General features: G+C 42.1%; 1 protein-coding gene across 1 annotated transcript; it reads right to left on the minus strand.

The window, feature by feature from the left end:
• Positions 1-1,839: 1,839 nt before the first annotated feature.
• cratb (carnitine O-acetyltransferase b) lies at positions 1,840-16,170 on the minus strand. Its single transcript, XM_065470595.1, has 15 exons — positions 15,790-16,170; positions 15,286-15,510; positions 14,341-14,459; positions 13,619-13,672; positions 10,353-10,518; positions 8,123-8,297; positions 6,406-6,496; positions 6,088-6,175; positions 5,903-6,003; positions 5,668-5,787; positions 4,966-5,088; positions 4,038-4,173; positions 3,866-3,928; positions 3,632-3,769; positions 1,840-2,682 (listed from the first exon to the last, which is right to left on the minus strand). The coding sequence occupies exons 1-15, from the start codon at positions 15,838-15,840 to the stop codon at positions 2,476-2,478; spliced, it is 1,857 nt and encodes a 618-aa protein (XP_065326667.1). The 5' UTR covers positions 15,841-16,170; the 3' UTR covers positions 1,840-2,475.
• Between the last annotated feature and the right edge of the window lie 2,925 nt (positions 16,171-19,095).

Below are 19,095 nucleotides of genomic sequence, written 5' to 3' on the forward strand. Positions count from 1 at the left end.
AATACGGTCTTCTGCTCCTTGTCGGCCATAAGCATATCGGGTTAGTTAGCCAGCGGCTGCTTGTCTGCCTAGAACTCAAGGTCCCACAGGACCTCAACCACCTTGGTGGTGTTTCCCATCGGGGAATTCTAGTCAGTATATAGACAGATGTTCCTGTACGCTGTCCCAGCCACCTGGTTGTGCCTCTCAACTTACACGGGTCCAATTGCGTCTAACCTTCTGCAACTATGTTTGATAGTCTCCAGGGCACCTTATCAGTCTTTAGCTTGACCCCTGCCTCTATGGATCTGGTGCTCAAGGGTTGTTCATGCGCTGTCCCTTAGCATGGCCTTCTGTCCACCAATCTATCTCAGACACCGGATGTCTGCCTTTATAAATATTGTAACATTATAAAAAAATAAGTGAGAGGGAAAACAAGTTTTAAATAAGTTTTATTTTTTAAATGTTTTATAAGCATTTCACTAAAAAAGTTTAATACATTTTGTCGACTTTTTTATTTTATTTTTACAGAAACTCACAAAGTTTCAAAAACCTGAACCAAATAACAACTTTGGTAGTTAATACGAAGCTAAAACTGGGAAAATGTTTCACTTTATGTAACTATAAAACTACTGATCATGAGAGCCATAATAATATGATGTAAGCAGTTCCCTCTTTCAATGGTGTTTGTTCCTTTGGTGCACACTCCGTTGTAAACTGGAATTACAAATTTACTGTTGCATTCCTCTGACAGTCAGTCAAGCTGCAGTTTACAGGCATGTTTATTCAGTCTGACCTTTGACATAAATCTCAGTCACAACATAAGCATAAAGATTAATAGATAACAGAGGAATAATCTGGATGTTAGGCCACACATACAGCTTCATCTTCAGTGCTGCTTGACAGACTCTAATGCAGTGTGGAGGGACGATGACCACTTCTCATACACCTCTCCACAAAGCCAGTCCAAATCCTCAAAAAGTGCTCTGCTGGAATAAGAGCTGGTGACTCAGATCATTTTCATACCCTTCAAGCAATTCAGTGACCTTCAAGCTTTGGCCTTATGGAAAAGCCTCATAAGTCCAAGTCTGTTCAAAAAGGTTGCTGTATTCCTTCTGCAACTTCATGTTTCCCATTTTTCCCCAAATATTTTTTTGCACTTTTATACTTGGATCTGTATTTCTGAGCGCACCATATATACATTTATATGCATATAATTCTGCGATTTAAAGCAGGTTTCATTACCTAAATTTGTGTAGCCTGTACAGGCCACCCACTGAGCGGCTTTATTAATTATGCAGGATCACTTATGGCATGCAGCTTTGACAGGTCTTTCTGCTTTAATTTTAATTTCAAACATCTATTATGGACCCCTTCCCCCCTCTAACACTGGCCAGGAATACTGTCATCCTTGTAGAAACCACTCACATCACATCACAATGAGATAAACTTATCACTCCAGATAATGTTGTATTGATTTGAAGTGACCCTTACCACTAAGGAGACAACTAGATCCAAACCATGTCAGCAAACTACCTCCCTTTAGCCTAGACTGAAGGGGTCAGCTTTTCCTTTTATTCATCAGGTAGTGGTCTGCTATGATGGGTTGCATACACTGTAGTTATTTAATGTACCTTTCATAAAGTAGGCAGCTCAGATGCTCTGCTGATGAGGTTTGAAAAGTTGAGATCTCATTGTGTCCAGATTTGAACATTGGTGGGGGCGCCCTGGAGCAGAAATCATCTTAGCTGAAAAGCTGCGATTCTGTGATGCCACTTTGCTGAAAAAGTGTCAGATTTTTAATGCAAATCCTCACTCTCATACTTTCTTTAACATGGACAAAAGAATTTGAGTGAGAAATCATGTGAGCACAGGCTTTATTAACCAGTCCTGCAGGTTGAGTGCAGAACAAGATCCTCCAAATAAACAAACAAACAAAAAAAATTATGCTTATTCAAAATTCATCTCACGATCAGGTCGAGTTCAGACACAAAAACACCACATCACCCTCAATAATTCCTCTCCTTTGGTCCATTCAAACCCCCTTTTCACCTAGAAAAAAAATCCAACATTTCCCATTAATTCTGATGAAAAAGTGAAATATGAAAGGTTGAAGGACACAGGTCATCTCACAAGTTGTACAAAGGAGTGCACGCGTAGGCTTTTTCCGATTAATGCTGGAGTGTCACATTGAGTTGTTTCGCTTTCACCGAGAGACGCTGTGGAATTCGATGCTTCGAAATGCAACGATGACGATGCAAATTTGACGGCTTAGAAAAAGATTTATCGCTTCACCCAAACTTTAAAGAAGCAACAAAAGCAGCCGAGAGCTGCAGAGGTCTTTTCCAGGCTCTCACACAATTAAATGCTCGAGTGAAGTGTTACAAGTGCCAAGCATAACCCCACCCCAAAAAAAAGCACCCCTACAAAAGTCGTACAAAATATTCTTTAGAAACAATGTTCGGTATCTCGCTGCTGGATGCTGTAGCAGCAGCTCTACACAGTAGGCTGCAACATCTCCTGCAGATGACACATGGTGTCCCTCAAAGTGCGAGCGAATCTCTCTGCGTTAGTGTCCTCGCAGCAGTTAAAGGCCGTGATGGAGAAGTGGATGCGGTCTGCCTGAGGGTTGTAACAAACGGCATAGCCGTCAGGAACGAGAGGCCCGAAACACATCACGCTGTCCGTATTGTTTGCAGGCATCTGAAGAGACAAGACAGGAGGGAGATCAATAATGGAGCTGGGCACACATCATTAAAAACACAAATCCTCAAATCTGAGTCTGAAGGTTCACTCTTTATCACGAGAACACTAAGGCTCACCAGACAGCTGATCTAGAACTTCCAGTTATATCACATGATCTGTACAGATGCCAAGAGCTCAAACTCACACTCTGTTCTCATTTCATATCTAAAGTGTGTTTTTAATTGCTCATAAAACGTCGAATACGAGCACCTACATTTCCATGACAGCTGTTAACTTTGTTGACCAATAACATTCATCACAGTTATCATCAACAACCTCCTTTATGACTAAAATTAAATTAAAATTTGCCGTCACAATTTATGCTCCAACTGGTCAAAATCCACATAACCGGTGATCATAGCTGCTAACTGGAAACTTGTCATTGTCTCAACAGCCAGTTGGGTATTTTTTCCTGAATCACACTCATGAGACAGCACAACTTTGTCAAAGATAAGAAGGAAAAACAAAACAACTACATTGTTGAGTCCAACCAAGCAGCACAGATCCCCTTTAAAACTGTGCGAATCTGGAACATTCAGTTATACTGTAGAAATGCTTTGATATATACTGTAATTTGAAAACTAAGGCATGCCAGAAAAACCACAAACAATCAGGAGCTGACCCCGGGGCAAAAAAAGACTAGAAAAATTCCACACATCTGACTGTCAACACCTAAAATGAGGAAGAGAAACAGATTCATTTCGAGGAAACTCCAAGCATCCATGTATGCGTGTGCTGCCAGAAATTCACAGGAACTTCACAGGAGAGAGGAGAAAATTCCCTCTCATATAGCCACTATCATTTGACCAAAAAAAAACAAAACAAAAACACAACAACAACAAAAATTTCCTATTTCCTACTGAGCAACAGTGTAAATAACACCTCGAACAAAAACAGACACACACACCTGTCCTGTCCGGAGCTTAAAGTGTGTTGCTAGCCCGTAAGCCGTGTCCATGAAGATTTTGGGAATGCTCATACCCTCCTCGATGGCCTGCAGCTTGAGCCCCAGCAGGTGGCGGTCAATGCTGTGTCCATTAAGTGCCTGAACAAAAGAGAAATGAAACTCTTGTTTGAGTGTTTTTGAATCAGTTAATCAGCAGCTTTGAGATAAATGTTTTAACATTTATTTAACACTTACCGCTTCAGTCAGAGCCGAGTAGGCATCAACAGCTTCTCTGAACAGCTCCTGCTTTGCTTCCCGCTGCAAACCAAAAAAAATAAACACATTCTGAATCTAAGCTACAAAAATCCTCCAACAGTTCTGTTCCCGTTCAGCGGAAGAACTTTCTCACAGGGTTTGTGTTTCTCACCGATACGGACGGATTATCAAAGGCCAGAATGAACTGGAGCCCCTGCTTAGTGGGTGAGCGGATGTACTCGGTCCTTCCTCCTCTAAACATCCTCTGAGTGGCGATATCGCAGGCAGGACAGACTTCACTGTGAACTCTGCAGACAAAAATAAAGCCAATATCAGAGACACAAGGCTGCTAACAGGCAGAGGTGTTCATCTCAAGTAAGTGCTGCACTTTAAAGACAAAGCAGAAAACAAAACTTAATGATTCTCACTCTTGTAGACAATTAGCACATTCAGAATTTACACGAGAACTCACACGTTACAACCAAGGTATGCAGAAGAGCATCTCTGAACACACAACATGCATTCAGAAGCAGGCAGACTACAGCAGCAGAAGACCAAACCAGGAGCCACTCCTGTCAGCTAAGAGACAGAAACTGAGGCCCCAGTTCACACGGGCTCACCAAAACTGAACAATAAGATTGGGAAAGTATTTCCTGGTCTGATGAGTCTAAATTTCTGATGCAACATTTGGGTGGTAGGGTCTTAAACAACATGAAAGGATGGATCCATCCAGTAACAGCAAACTATACCTAATAAAGTGGCCGATCAGTGTAAATCAGTCACTCCAATTACTCCAGAGCTCATCCGATGAAGTCCAGGTATCAAACAAGGCGTTAGATTACCAGGTGGACTGGTGTGAGTGAAGAGGAATCTATTTTGTGATTGGTCGGTTCACAAAGCAGCTAAATGGGTCAGTTCTGGACTTTACCCAGTTATTTAATAAAGTAACTTTCCCTCTGTAATGCAACGGGGTTGAAGTAAAAAACTACAAATACCAGCTGATCCAGTCTGACACTGACAACGCCACAGCAGGAGTTTCTAACAGCAGATTTAAAAACAAAAAAACCCACAAAAAACTACTACAGGTCGCTGGCACTGACCTGTAGTAGGCGAGCTGCAGGGCGACCTGGATAAAGGAGTTTGGGCTCATCTGGTGCTGCTTTGGAAGATTCTTGCCAAACTTCTTGAAGTTGAACACATTAACATCGAGGTCGTTGATCAGGCTGCAACAAATTCAGGACAAACATTTGCATTTGTGATGATTTGATGTTTAAAGTCAAGGTTCAATTAGCAGCTTTAAATAAGCTTTCAGACAGCAGTGTAGAGAGGAGGGGGGAAATCACTAGATTATGTGACAGAAAGAAAACAAAGTTTACTTCTACCTACTTTGACTCACTATTTTAAACATTTCCATATAATATTTTTAAGTCCTGTTGAACTCCACACTGCACGTAAGAAAAAGCTTTATTCCTCAATCATATTTTGGCATCTGAATGATTTGAGAGAGCTCTGAAATTACACAGCACCACCAAAAAAAAAGCTTGGCGTCTGACCAGGAGAGCAGTGGATTATGAATGACTTTAGAGTTATCCACAGAGGCATTATTTCCATCAAGGTTACATAAACACAGCGAAGATAAATCTGTTTACACTCCTGCGGCTTTCTTTCAGAGCGAGTTCTCTCCACCTCTGTCAGATTTCAGAGCAAACACAAACATGCAGCTAATGGTGTGCGGAGAGGTCAGCGCGCTGCAGAGCTCAGCTCAGAGTTTAAGTAAGAAAAAAAAAAAGTTGGAGGCTTACATGTCGAGGTTCTGCTTCGCGTGCTCGATGTCCCTCTTGATTTCTCGGTCTATGTGAAAGTAAAGCTTCTTGGGCATTGGTAGTGGGAGCAACGGCGCCCTCTTTGTGTCTGGTTTCTCACTGCAGACAAAAAAAAAAACCTAAACACTCAGAGCAGAAACCCCATCATTCTCCACCTCAGCTCAATTTTTCTTGACTAATTCAGCACATCTGCAGTTTCATTCCAACATCTTACCAGTACTCGATCACATGATCCAGCAGCGTCGCTACAGGCGGACCCTCGGCCGTGGCTTGCTCATACAGAAGACCCCATGAGCCGTCCTCGCCCACCACAAACTGTTCAAACACAGACACGAGTCAGCACGCTGCGTCAGCTGCTCTAAACAAGCCATCTCTCACCGTTCACGTGCGCATTCCCACCTGAAGCGTTTTGTCAAACCAGCGGTTTCCGCTGTTGGAGAACGTCCCGCCGCCATGAAGGACCTGCGCGGCCTTGCGGCTCGCATACCTGTCAATTAAAGTGGTTGCACAAGCGATTATTCAAGAGCTCACACGTTGAAAACCACAGAGAGAGTGCACAACATTTAAATGGAGCAATAGTTCAAATACGGGAAGTGATAATTGTGCAGTGTTTCCAAACCTCCATAAGAAACAATAATATCTGCACAGACAGCATTACTCAACTGATCTGGCAAACACAGAAATACTCGGTGTGTGTGTGTTTGTGTGCACACATACTTTTCATCTGATATCCTCATGACTGGAGAATCCAGACACAAGGAGAAAAGTCCCGTCTCTATCATCCGCACCGATTCCTGGTTCAGTTTATCTGAGACACACAGAGATCGTGTCGTTTAAACTCGATCGACTCGTCTCCCACATGAAGCCGTTATTTTTATGATGCCCAACAATTTTTTTTAAATATCTGAAACACCTGTTGTACTGGTCACATTTTAACCTCCTAGTTTAATTAAACCAATTAAAAAAAAAAAATCACACGAGAGATTAACAAGTTGATACTTTGAGTATTTCTATTTGATGATTTTAACCTCTCCAGTTGTTCCTGCTTATTGATTGCTTCTCCTTATTTTCTGTTAAGAATTGTTTGTTGGCGCTGCTGCTATCACTAGGATTATTTCCCCATTTGTTTATTGTTTTTATTTTATACTACAGAACACCTTTTCATACTTGTACTCATACATAATGGTATGTTTATATTTGTATGCACCAAGACAATCTACAACTTCAGTGAAAGCAACGACTAATTGTATCACAGATGTAAAGAAGTCATTGTGGAGGACCTGCTGTTTGTGCGTGGCAGCCAATGAGAAGAAAGCTGCCTTAAAGGGAGAGGAGCTAAAGCGTTTTTGTTTTTTTTCCCCTCTTCAAGTTTAGCTGTCACCATCATTGGCTTGACAGGTTTCTCCTCTTTCTACAGTTCCATCTGGTTTCCAAGTTTGACACGACAACCTCACATTTTTCTGTTTTTGCATTTATCAAGTATTAAAAGGAGTTAAAATAAAAAGAGTCAAACTATTCGACATCATCACTCCTCCTGTCCTTTGCCAGCTCGTACGGTTATTAACATTTCTCCTCTATCAGCTCCTGCACTGTCCGTACACGCTCTGCCTCTTCTGTCCCAGACTACTGTTTTATAACTTAATGACTACTTGAAAATAAAATTTATTCCCTTTGAGGGGCTGCACCACAGTATTAAATAAATGAGGATAATTTTGAGCTGTGAATCATGCAAAACTACTTTGGCAGAGTCTAAGTATGAAAATAACAAGATGGAAACATAATGAGTCCAACTTTAGGTAATTTTAAGTGTCTGAGTGTTTCGGCCATCACCAACGTTTCAGTTTTTCCAAACAAGACTGATTATTGGGTTTCTGCTGATGCAAGCATAAAACATTTAACACTTAAAACTGCTTTGAGACAGTAATCAGTCCATCATTAAACCGGTGTTACGTCTAAACATGAAGAGTTCTGATCACTGAGCTGCTCCAAGTACACAACAGCCTCTCCTGTCTCCTGTGTGTAGTTAGGTTTCTACAAAGCAGATGATAAAAACACTGAGATGGAGGGTCTCATTATCTAAAATCTATAATGAGGTAAAAATGAATCAAAACGCCTCCTTTGGTTGCCACCTTCAAGCAGCTCTAAAGGAACCTCAGATTTTGTGACGTCATTTCAAGCACATCAGAAAAAATGGATGCAAGGACGTATCCTATGATACTCTAACACAAGCAAAGCTTCACCAACATCAGGGGATGTTAATCCTACAGTCAGAGCTTGGCATGAAGAAGTTTCTCACATTTTTATTTTCTTAAACTGAGCCATTAACAGATCAGTTTTGTTTGCTCTCTTAAAATAACCGAAACCAGCAGCAGTTTACAGTGCGATAGCAGTCAAGTAGTAAGCACCGGCTTGCGTGTCTGGTCATGTGATCTACCTCTCAGCAGGCGGTTGTAGGCCTCTCCCCATGTGTGGCGGTGCTCGCTAGTCAGGATGCCCATCGGCTCCTTGTCCGTCTTCCAGGACTGAGACCTGATCCTGAGCAGCTGCCCGTGGATCTGACTCTCCGTCATCCGCGAGCCATCGCTGTTGTAAACCTCCAGCTGGAAGAACTGGGAGTAGGAGGAAAGGTCAAGGTTTTTAAAAAGCAAAACAAAACAAAAAGCGGGGGCGTTTTTCGATTACATGGGTGCACTAAGCGCTTTTTACAGTCACAAAAAAAACCTTCAAATCCACAGAAACACCAACATTTACAGTTATCAAAAAACCAAACAAGTTCAGAGCTGAGACGATAAACTGCTTAACAGAAATTCAGATTTTAAGTTCTTTGAGGGTTTTCTTGTTGTCCCTTTTACAAAAACAAACAAAAAAAAATTTCACCTGAAAAACATCCTCAAAAGTCCGTCAGAAAACCGAGGCTCAGTGGATGAGACACTTTTTTGACTAGTACATTTCAAAATATATTAAAAAAAAATTCTCACTGCATCATTTTAATCTCTAAGAAAGCACTGTTGGGTTCTGGTTGCTTGTTGTTGGGATTATTAATCTCCATATGAATGAAGTTACACCTCACAGCTGGTTTAGTTTACTCCTTTCTGCAGGCAGCATTCTCTAAACAGAAAATCGGTGTATGCACGCCACTGTCATCAGCGTCATGCCTGACTAGAGGCGGAGCTACTTCCTGCCGGGACTCTCATGTATCCAAGCTGTAGCCTTGCAACATCTCTGACCCCTGACCTGATTGTTCTTGGCTGAGGTGCTGAGACGAGGCGCTCCAGCCTGTACTGCGCCCCGCCCAGCGGCTGTTTCAGCAGGACGATGCCCAGCCCCACACGTGCAGAGCAGCACAGGACTCTCTGGGTCCTGTATTTATATCCAGAGACTTTCTTGGCCAGCGTTTAGTCACACTGTGTCTCCAACTGAACATTTCTAGGATACTCTGAGTCGACACGTTCATCAGAGGGCGCCACAACAACACAGCACAGCTGCACTCGTCCATGAAAGGAGACAATTCCTAGACAGATCAGAGTCCATGCAAATACTGCTGACTGCATCACATTCAGTCATACCTCAGATTAAATGGTGTGCATATACATATAGATTTTAACTTGAGCTACAAAATGTATTTAAAAACACAAACTTGGATGCATTTGTCTTACTAGTATACAATAACTCTGCTTACTGTCATCAGTCCAGAGTGAGATCTGATGTTGTACTTGTGGCTAATAAACCCTGTAGAAACAGACTAAATAAAAAACAAACTATTTCTATGACTTCTCTGCTGCAGCTCCGCCAAACTTGAGGCACTGCAAATGAGTCACGCCCTACATCAATTAAAGTCACTTTGGCAGCAGAAGGCCTTTTCAGTAAATCTGTTAACCTTTGAAAAAAACTGAGCCACAACAGGAAGCGCCAGAGGTGAACATCCAGGATATTTTGTTCATTTTGGATGCTGCGTCTTCTGAAAGATGAACAACTTACTAACCTACAATAAAAAGTATAGTAGACGTGAGTATGCAGTAGTCCTTAGTCATTATGAAACACTGTGTAGATTTAGTACATCTCATTTCATGCTTTTTTCCTTTCCAGAATCAAACATGTTTTCATGGTTTAAGAATTCCTGTGATCAAACGTAACACAGATGTCTGAAATGCTAAGAAGGATGGTTTTAAACACTTCTCTTCCTTTCTCCAATTACCCAACTGACCCTCCAAATAATCCTGGAGAGGTCTCATGTCAAATTGTTATCCGAGATCAATGTTAAATCAGACATCTGCTGACTGGTCTACAACATAACTCCACTTATGTGCAGATACTTTACAAACTAAATAAGCTTCTCTTTTAATCAAGATGTAGATGAAATATCCACATACAGCCAGCAATCATTAGCTAAAACAACTTTGTTTTCATTCCTCTGCCTGCTGAAATGTCCGATCTCGTGGGATAGCGTGCTGCCAGAGTACTCAATGTTCAGAAGAAAGCTTCCTGTACGATCACGTGACTTCTGTTTGCAAAGCTTGGTGTATCAACAATCAACTTGGAGTTGAAGAAACACAAAAAGCAGCTTCAGATGTGACTGCACAAGACTCGACTTGACCGGCAACACAAGAAAAGAACAAAAGAGACTATCTAAATCCATCCTCTGCCACCTGTCAGGCACGACTCACCTGGTAGTTCCTGACGACAGTGATGTGCGTCGGCGAGCGGCGGGAGCGGCCGTAGTGAGCAATGTAGTCGTGTTTGGGCCCGGGGATCCTGCAGGAGGAGAAGAGGAGCGGGTAGAGCTCCTTGCACAGGGGCTTCCCTCGCATGAACTCGACCGGCAGCTGCCCGCTGACAGACAAAGAAACACGTCAGTCGTTATTGTGTACACCAAAGACGAGCTCAGGTGGATAAATTTACTACACTATTTATAAGCAAAACAACACTTTCACCTTACTGATCAGAGAAATTCATTAGTCCACCCGACTGTCTCATCCGATCAAAAGAAGTAACAAGTTAAACATAAAAACGAGACAAAATTTCCTCACACTGAGTTTCAAACTCAAATTCTTTGGGGTTTTCCCCATCCTTTACCTCTGCTTTCCTCAGTCACCCTCTCTTGTTGTTTTTTTCCCCCCAAGTAAGCTGAAACCCTTAATCCGCCCCTTCTGCTCAGCCATGTTTTGAACAGTGAGCATATACTTATAGCTGTCGCCTCTTCAAAACAGTCACTTAATGACGGCCTGCACCTACAAAGACATGGGTTACCCTCTTCTTGACTGCACCCTGCACTAGTTAAATACACCGAGGGACAATGAATAACATCTCTGTGCAGGATCGCTGATCATCTCACAACTGTGCAAAGAATAAAGACATCAATCAGTTTTAGACCAGCTCACTGCACAGGACCTCACCTGATAAGACGCTGCACCTGCTGTAGCTCTGTCAGCAGGCAAAAATGCAGACTGTGAAAGTCTACAGACTTCTAACATGTCTCATTAGGACACTGGAGAATCTGATGGCTTATAACTGACTATTTAATTAAATTAATGTAGAAAAGACATTGTTAGTGTCCACTCTTTCAGCGGGAGCCACAGTGGTGCTTAACAAGCAGAGCAATTCAATTAAAAACAAACAAAACGCCAATTTGAAGTAGGTCCTGTTTTAGGATTATATATGAACGCTTATAGAGCAAGAAAAAAGTAACATACTTTTAGAAAAGAAAGAATCTAGATTTTTTACTGATGTTCATCGGGGGAAATGCAAAGACATTAAATAATATTAAAACATCTCAGACCCCCCTGCTCTCCAAACAGAGATCCAAGGGAGAATTGATTGGTCAGCGGACAGTGATTTCTACCTGTTCATCTCCAAACTGTAACCTCTCTACAGCACAAGTTACCATGCTGATGCACCCTGTTAAGAAGTGGACCACCTTCATAACACAGAAAACCAGGCTTAGCCCTGAAGTTACTCGGATAAACCCAAATTCTGCTTCCCGGTTCAGGCCGGGTCATTCTTATCCCGGCTTCTTCCTAAATCAGCCTGTTAAAAACGTTCCGCTTCCAGCTAGTTTAAATCTTATCTCCCTGTTAGAGTTTAAACTGTTGCTGCTGAAGTCCACAGACTGTTGATAAAGGTGTCCCTCACTGAACAACACAAGGCCCCCTGATTTTTACTCAGCACTGTAACGCCAATTTTTAATCTTACAGGATGCATGACAACAAAATAAAAAGTGCAATGTGGTAAAAGAGTTCAGATCAGAAATGCACAGCAGCAGAAACTTTCTATACTCAATAGTTCAGAGTTTGTGCAGTGGGAATAGAGCAGAGAGTAGCTATGAAAATGAGAGCAAAAGACAAGGAAGAAAAAAAAAAAAGGGGACTTTTTAGAGTTTAAAGATTCAGAGCTATGCTGAATGCGCCGACACGGAGACACCGTTTTCATGCTTCACTCAGGGAGAGCGAGAGACTCCAGACGTTTCAGCACCGAGCTGCAGATTCTGTTACAATATGTGCAGGGAAGTAAATTTAGACGCAGATTATCTTCATGCAACAGAGAAAACACAAGGCGATGCCAGCCAGGTCAAAGGTCACGGCACAAAAATAGAAGCGAATAAAACCAACTGCAGCACAGCAGCTTAAACGCTGTCAGAGGATTACTGCAAAGTCTGACACCAGTACAGAGCCTGTGATTCCCCCGGGTAATAACCAGCTCCATAAGCTCTAAAGGGAATAACTGTATTTTACTGTAGTAACCCCCCCAACCCCACCATCACCACCACACACAGCAGAGAGACTGGGCACCAGTAAATATGACTTGTATAGCAGCTTTTACTTGAACTGCACTATAAAGTGTGACATATTTTAGTTTTTATTCCACTAATTTAATCTGGCATCTGTGTATAGCTTACAGGTTACAGACAGAATACGTGAACACAGAGTGGGGGAGTGAACCAAAAGAAAAGGTGTTTGATTGAACCTCTGTGTAAAAGTCACTGCCATTTTACAGACTTTGGTTCATGGGTTTCAACCAAACCTCCTCTTTTACAAGAACGAAGGTTTTAAGTTCACTTTCATTTTCTTTCAAACATTAACAAAAAGCCTGAAACAGCTCTTTGTTTTTAACATAACATTAGTTAAATTATTATCAATGAAAGAAATGAGTTTAAGGAGTCATATTTATAGAAATATTTTTACGTGATTGTTACGTATTCAACTTCAACTGCGACAAAAACACTTCACCTACCTACACACTCATCTGCCACTTTACTAGTTACGCCTGTTCAACTGCTTGTTAATGGAAGTATCTACTCAGCCAATCACATGACAGAAATTCAATGCATTTAGGTATGAGGACACGGTCAAGACAATGTGGTGAAGTTCAAACTGAGCATCAGAGTGAGGAAGAAAGGTGATTTAAATGACTTTGAACGTGGCTGGCCTGAGCATTTCAGAAACTGCTGAACTGCTGGGATTTTCCCAGACAAACATTTCTACAGTTTTCCAAGAAAGAAAATATCCAGTGAACAATAGATCTCTGGGAGAAAATGCCTTGTGAAGGCAGAGGTCAGAGAAGAATGACCAGATTGCTTTAACCTGATAGTGACTCAAGACAACCACTCATCACAACCAAGGTATGCAGAAGAGCATACCTTGTGAGAACTTGAAGCAGCAGAAGACCACACATGGCATGCTACTACATCAATATGGTCAGAAATCTAAGAAATTGTTCAATCTGTGCTGCGAAGCATTAATGCAGCTAACAAGCTGTACTTAATAAAGTGGTCAGTGAATGCTTGCTGAAAACTTTTGACTTTCTATTTTCACTGGAGACAATGCTGTTACTTTTTGTACCAGTCATCATTCTTAGCCTTTAGAGCAGAAAAGGGGAACTCCTGCCATGTCCATATGTTAGGCGGTACAAACATGTTGCATAAATTAAGACTTACGTATTTATTTTGGCCTTGAAGTCCAGAACGGCTGCAATCAGTCTGGACGCAAACCTGCAGGGAAACAGACACGAAGCGGTTCTATAAACACAAATCATATTCAGCTAAACCAAGCAGCACGATGAATGAAACCTCAGAGATCATTAACGGCATGATTCATGGTTTTTTTTCCCCCTTTCAGGCGATGAGATCTAAAGGATTTAAGTGAAACGGACCCCTTTTTCAGTCTCACAGCTGCAGCTTATTTCAGTTTATGCGACTGTCTTTTGAAAGAAGTCAACAGAGGCAGTAACGACTTTGGCACACAGAGGAGCAGGACATCATGTTGCAAGCTTTAAATGATAAAAATAAAAACAGCAGGTGTGAGTATCAGGATCATAAGTGCATGATGACACAGCAACACTTAACTAAACCCTTTTGCTTCTGTGTTCTTTAACACTTCTGTTCTGTTTACACACTCAAAGTAATACAAAGATCTGTTGCTGCTGTTGTACTGAGATCTAAAAATGGCTTACACGCTCTGAACTGTGAGGCTTTGAGTGTTCAAAATACATACACCACGGGCCAACACATCTCAGCGTCGAGATGCTGATGTTAACTTTGCGAGTTAACATCAGCATCTCACCCTTTTAATGTTTAATTTTAATTAAACGGGTTTTTGCACCATCACTTCCACATAGCTGTTCTCTGCTGTCTCTCTAAATCAGTATATGTAGACTCACACCAGCTGGCTCCTCCAGTCATTAAAATCTCTGCGGGGCAGAGAGATAGCCGCGTTCGAGTGCACGGGCAGAGGCTGTCTGCTCTCCAAGTACGCCCGCTGCACCCACCAGTCCGAGATCTGTAGGGGAGACCAAAAGAAGGGCACGGAAATCAGCTCTGAAGTTCAAAAAAAGGACCAACACCACAGAGGCACTGATTTTTTTTTACTGGAGACTGTGTGTGTGTGTGTGTGTGCGTGTGTGTGTGTGCGTGTGTGTGTGTGTATGTGTGTGTGTGTGTATGTGTGTGTGTGTACCTCAAAGCTTTTTAACAGACTTTTGCTGCAAAATTAAGTCACAGACAAGAAGCAAGACATGACTCCTCTTTGATTCCTGGCAATAGGGAATACATTTTAGCATTTTTCCCTAAACTTTGAAATAATAAGTTCGTTTAATGCAGAACAAGAGCTAAATACATACAATATCATAAAGAAATGCTTATTTTAGTGATTCTGTTTTTAATCGATAGGGAAAAAAAACTATTTTGAAACACTGTTTTGCAACGTAGCGTAGATATACACTGAGGGGAAAATAGTGATTCACACGGCCTCACTGACGTTGGGCAACAGAAGACTGGAAAAATGCTGCTTGGCCTAATAAGTTAATTTCTGAATTTTGAACATTTATCACACATAAATCACACATTTAGGCTTGCACAGAAGCTGTTTTTCCTCAACCATTATTAATTTACTGATTCTTTTCTCTATTAATTGAAAGAAAACGTCCAAACCATCAAAACATCACCAAATTAATGTTTTGTCTTCAAGAAGTGGCCAAGAGAAATAATCAGGGCATTTTTGAATAAGTTATTCTAATTAACTGATTCTGAGGGGGTCATGTGGGATTCACCAATTGATTTTTCATTGATTGAGTCAATTCTTTCCTCCTCCGCACTCTGCTACACACCCAGTTCTTGTTGAGTCTGGCTCTCTTCTCCAGACCCTCCTGCAGCCGTGGACCCAGCCCGCCCGGCCGCCCGAAATCGTGCACCATCCTGCGGGTGTGGCTCAGCTCCTCGGGGGGCAGCAGGGGCTCCAGCGCCCGCAAGTAGCCCTGTAGGGTTTGGGCCAGAGGAGGCACCGGCTGTGGGGGCACCGAGGAGAAGAAACACAGCTCCTGCCTCAGGGAAACCTGCAGGTGGAAGGTGAAGAGGTGAAATAGAGTTCCTCGTATGTAAATGCTGAAAGAGCAGTAAGTGCATGTGAGCAGAGTGCAGGAACTTCCTCAGAGGTCTGACCAAATGCCAGAGAGTACAGGGCGTTTCGAAAAAAGGAGTCAAAGATATGATAGTGGAAGCAACACCCGCTGCTTCTTGTCCGTTTATCATCCGTTTCTGCTCACGCAGAGAGAGTATAACAAGGCTTCAGCCTTTTAGCATGACAGCAAGTGTGAAAACAAACGTCGACTCACCCGGGACAGCCATGCTCTGCAGGTCCCTGAGTGAATGTTCCTAAAAATCATCTTTCCTCGCGTCACAAATCCGCTCCGTGTTCAAAGGTGTGACACACAAAAAACCCCAACTGGGCCTTTTTAGCTCACGGCAACTTCTGCACAGTCCGCGTGAGGTCAGACGGCCAAAATGAAGCCCGGACCTCCTCCTACTTCTCCATGATGACTGCAGAGCACAGTCCTCATCGCTCGAAACACAATAAGTTTGAAATCGTTTATATTTCGGGAGAAAACCGAGCACAGCCTGCCCCTTCCTTCGAGCCGAGGGCATGCGAACCCTCACGTACAGTGCTGAAGTGACAAACTGGCGCACGTGCGGACGTGAAAATGTTTCCGTAAACAGCTACGTGGCCGAGACAAAGGGCGCAGTGCCGCCCCCGTCCACGGGGTGTCGCTGTTGGGCCTGATGACCTCACAAAGGGCGGGTTTGTTCGACATGGTAACCCGAGACTACAAGAAATGATGTCTGATACCACTTTTTACAGCTGCGAAAATGCAACAATAATCGTGTATTTTAGTATTATTTTCTGAATCGTCTTCTAATGTCGTATTTTATTAACTTTATCTACTGGAGACAGTGCAGGTAACTACAAAAACAAGGTTAAATGCAGTGTTCTTGATGTCACTGATGTTACAGTCACTCACACAGAGGTCATTAATAAATAAGACTACGAGCAAGAGGTGATTTCATGGCACCGAAATAGCATACATGGCTTGAACAGACTACACTGAAGTTACCCATAATCCACTCTTGAATTTGGGTACCATGTCGTAATCGGGTATCCTAATCATAAAAAAAATGCTAGTAAGGGACGCCATCTTTAGGGTGAGCCTGTCAGAGAAACAGCAAAAATTTAGGAGTGACCAAATCAACAGTCTGGTTTGTTTTTAGAAAGAAGCTTGGCAACATCACAACATCTAACAAAATCTCGAGAGGGATGCAGGTCATTTTCAAGGTCTACAATCAACAGATGCTGTCATGAAGGTACATACAGAAGGTTTACAACAATGTGTAAAGTATTGATTACATGTTTGAGCAGGCAACTATAGGCCACAAGGCTAAAAGCAGCAGCACGGGTTCACTTCCTGCTCAAACCGCATAAGCAACCCAAGGGTTTCTCAAGGCAAAGACATGATATATTCTTGAGTGGTCTGAACTCAGCCCAACACAGCATGCTTTTCAGTTATTCACTACAGGTGGACGTGGTCAAGACTACAGAAAGTTTTCTGATTTCAGTTTACCCTTAACCTTCCTTTTCATTAGTTTGACTGTTATTTTTACAAACCAGATTCCAAAAAAGTTGGGACACTAAACAAATTGTGAATAAAAACTGAATGCAATGATGTGGAGATGGCAAATGTCAATATTTTATTCAGAATAGAACGTAGATGACAGATCAAAAGTTTAATCCGAGAAAATGTATCATTTTAAAGTAAAAATATGTTGATTCAAAATTTCACGGTGTCAACAAATCCCAAAAAAGTTGGGACAAGTAGCAATAAGAGGCTGGAAAAAGTAAATTTGAGCATAACGAAGAGCTGGAAGACCAATTAACACTAATTAGGTTAATTGGCAACATGATTGGGTATAAAAAGAGCTTCTCAGAGTGGCAGTGTCTCTCAGAAGCCAAGATGGGTAGAGGATCACCAATTCCCACAGTGTTGCGCAGAAAGATAGTGGAGCAATATCAGAAAGGTGTTACCCAGCGAAAAATTGCAAAGACTTTGCAGTTATCATCATCAACTGTGTATAACATCATCCGAAGATTCAGAGAATCTGGAACAATCTCTGTGCATAAGGGTCAAGGGCGTAAACCCATACTGGATGCCCGTGATATCCGGGCCCTTAAACGACACTGCACCACAAACAGGAATGCTACTGTAAAGGAAATCACAGAATGGGCTCAGGAATACTTCCAGAAACCATTGTCAGTGAACACAATCCACCGTGCCATCCGCCGTTGCCAGCTGAAACTCTACAGTGCAAAGAAGAAGCCATTTCTAAGCAAGATCCACAAGCTCAGGCGTTTTCACTGGGCCAGGGATCATGTAAAATGGAGTGTGGCAAAATGGAAGACTGTTCTGTGGTCAGACGAGTCACAATTCGAAGTTCTTTTTGGAAATGTGGGACGCCATGTCATCCGGACCAAGGAGGACAAGGACAACCCAAGTTGTTATCAACGCTCCGTTCAGAAGCCTGCGTCTCTGATGGTATGGGGTTGCATGAGTGCGTGTGGCATGGGCAGCTTGCATGTCTGGAAAGGCACCATCAATGCAGAAAAATATATTCAGGTTCTAGAACAACATATGCTCCCATCCAGACGTCATCTCTTTCAGGGAAGACCCTGCATTTTTCAACAAGATAATGCCAGACCACATTCTGCATCAATCACAACATCATGGCTGCGTAGGAGAAGGATCCGGGTACTGAAATGGCCAGTCTGCAGTCCAGATCTTTCACCTATAGAGAACATTTGGCGCATCATAAAGAGGAAGGTGTGACAAAGAAGGCCCAAGACGATTGAACAGTTAGAGGCCTGTATTAGACACGAATGGGAGAGCATTCCTATTGCTAAACTTGAGAAACTGGTCTCCTCGGTCCCCAGACGTCTGTTGAGTGTTGTAAGAAGAAGGGGAGATGCCACACAGTGGTGAAAATGGCCTTGTCCCAACTTTTTTGGGATTTGTTGACACCATGACATTTTGAATCACCATATTTTTCCCTTGAGATGATAAATTTTCTCAGTTTCAACTTTTGTTCCGTGATTTATGTTCTATTCTGAATAAAATATTGACATTTGCCATCTCCACATCATTGCATTCAGTTTTTATGCACAATTTGTTTAGTGTCCCAACTTTTTTGGAATCCTCTTTGTAATTATTATTATATTTCGGAGGATATTATAGTAGCGCCATGACCTAAATGTAATAACAAATTTGACCAAAGTGAAAGACATTTTACTTTAGTTTTTGAGCCCACAAAATCCTTTTGGTTAGTTTTCATTTTGCCCAACAGACTGCTGATTTCACTCCTTGTTTAGGATTCTTTATTCTTTTTAGGTAACTAAAATAATCTCAGCTGTAGTTTATTGAGAACAATGTGTCTGCAAGGCTGTTATTCATATGTTTGTGCAGTACTCAAAGAATCCAAAAAAATTTCAAACCCTAACAGCGCTAGAGCAAGGAATCTGAATTCAAGAAGCCATAAGGGAAGTGAAGTGTGAGACAGGTGTGTGCTCACAGAATAGTGTGTGCTCACAGAATAAC

This window comes from Pelmatolapia mariae, linkage group LG22 (genome assembly GCF_036321145.2).
Source record: "Pelmatolapia mariae isolate MD_Pm_ZW linkage group LG22, Pm_UMD_F_2, whole genome shotgun sequence".
Lineage (NCBI taxonomy): Eukaryota > Metazoa > Chordata > Actinopteri > Cichliformes > Cichlidae > Pelmatolapia > Pelmatolapia mariae.

Coding starts and splice junctions, on each gene's coding strand:
- cratb (XM_065470595.1), bottom strand. CDS start 15,840: ATGATTTTTAGGAACATTCACTCAGGGACCTGCAGAGCATGGCTGTCC. Junction 5,089..5,667: donor GCGAAGCAGAACCTCGACAT/GTAAGCCTCCAA, acceptor AATTTGTTGCAG/CCTGATCAACGACCTCGATG. Junction 3,770..3,865: donor ACTCGGCTCTGACTGAAGCG/GTAAGTGTTAAA, acceptor TCTTTTGTTCAG/GCACTTAATGGACACAGCAT.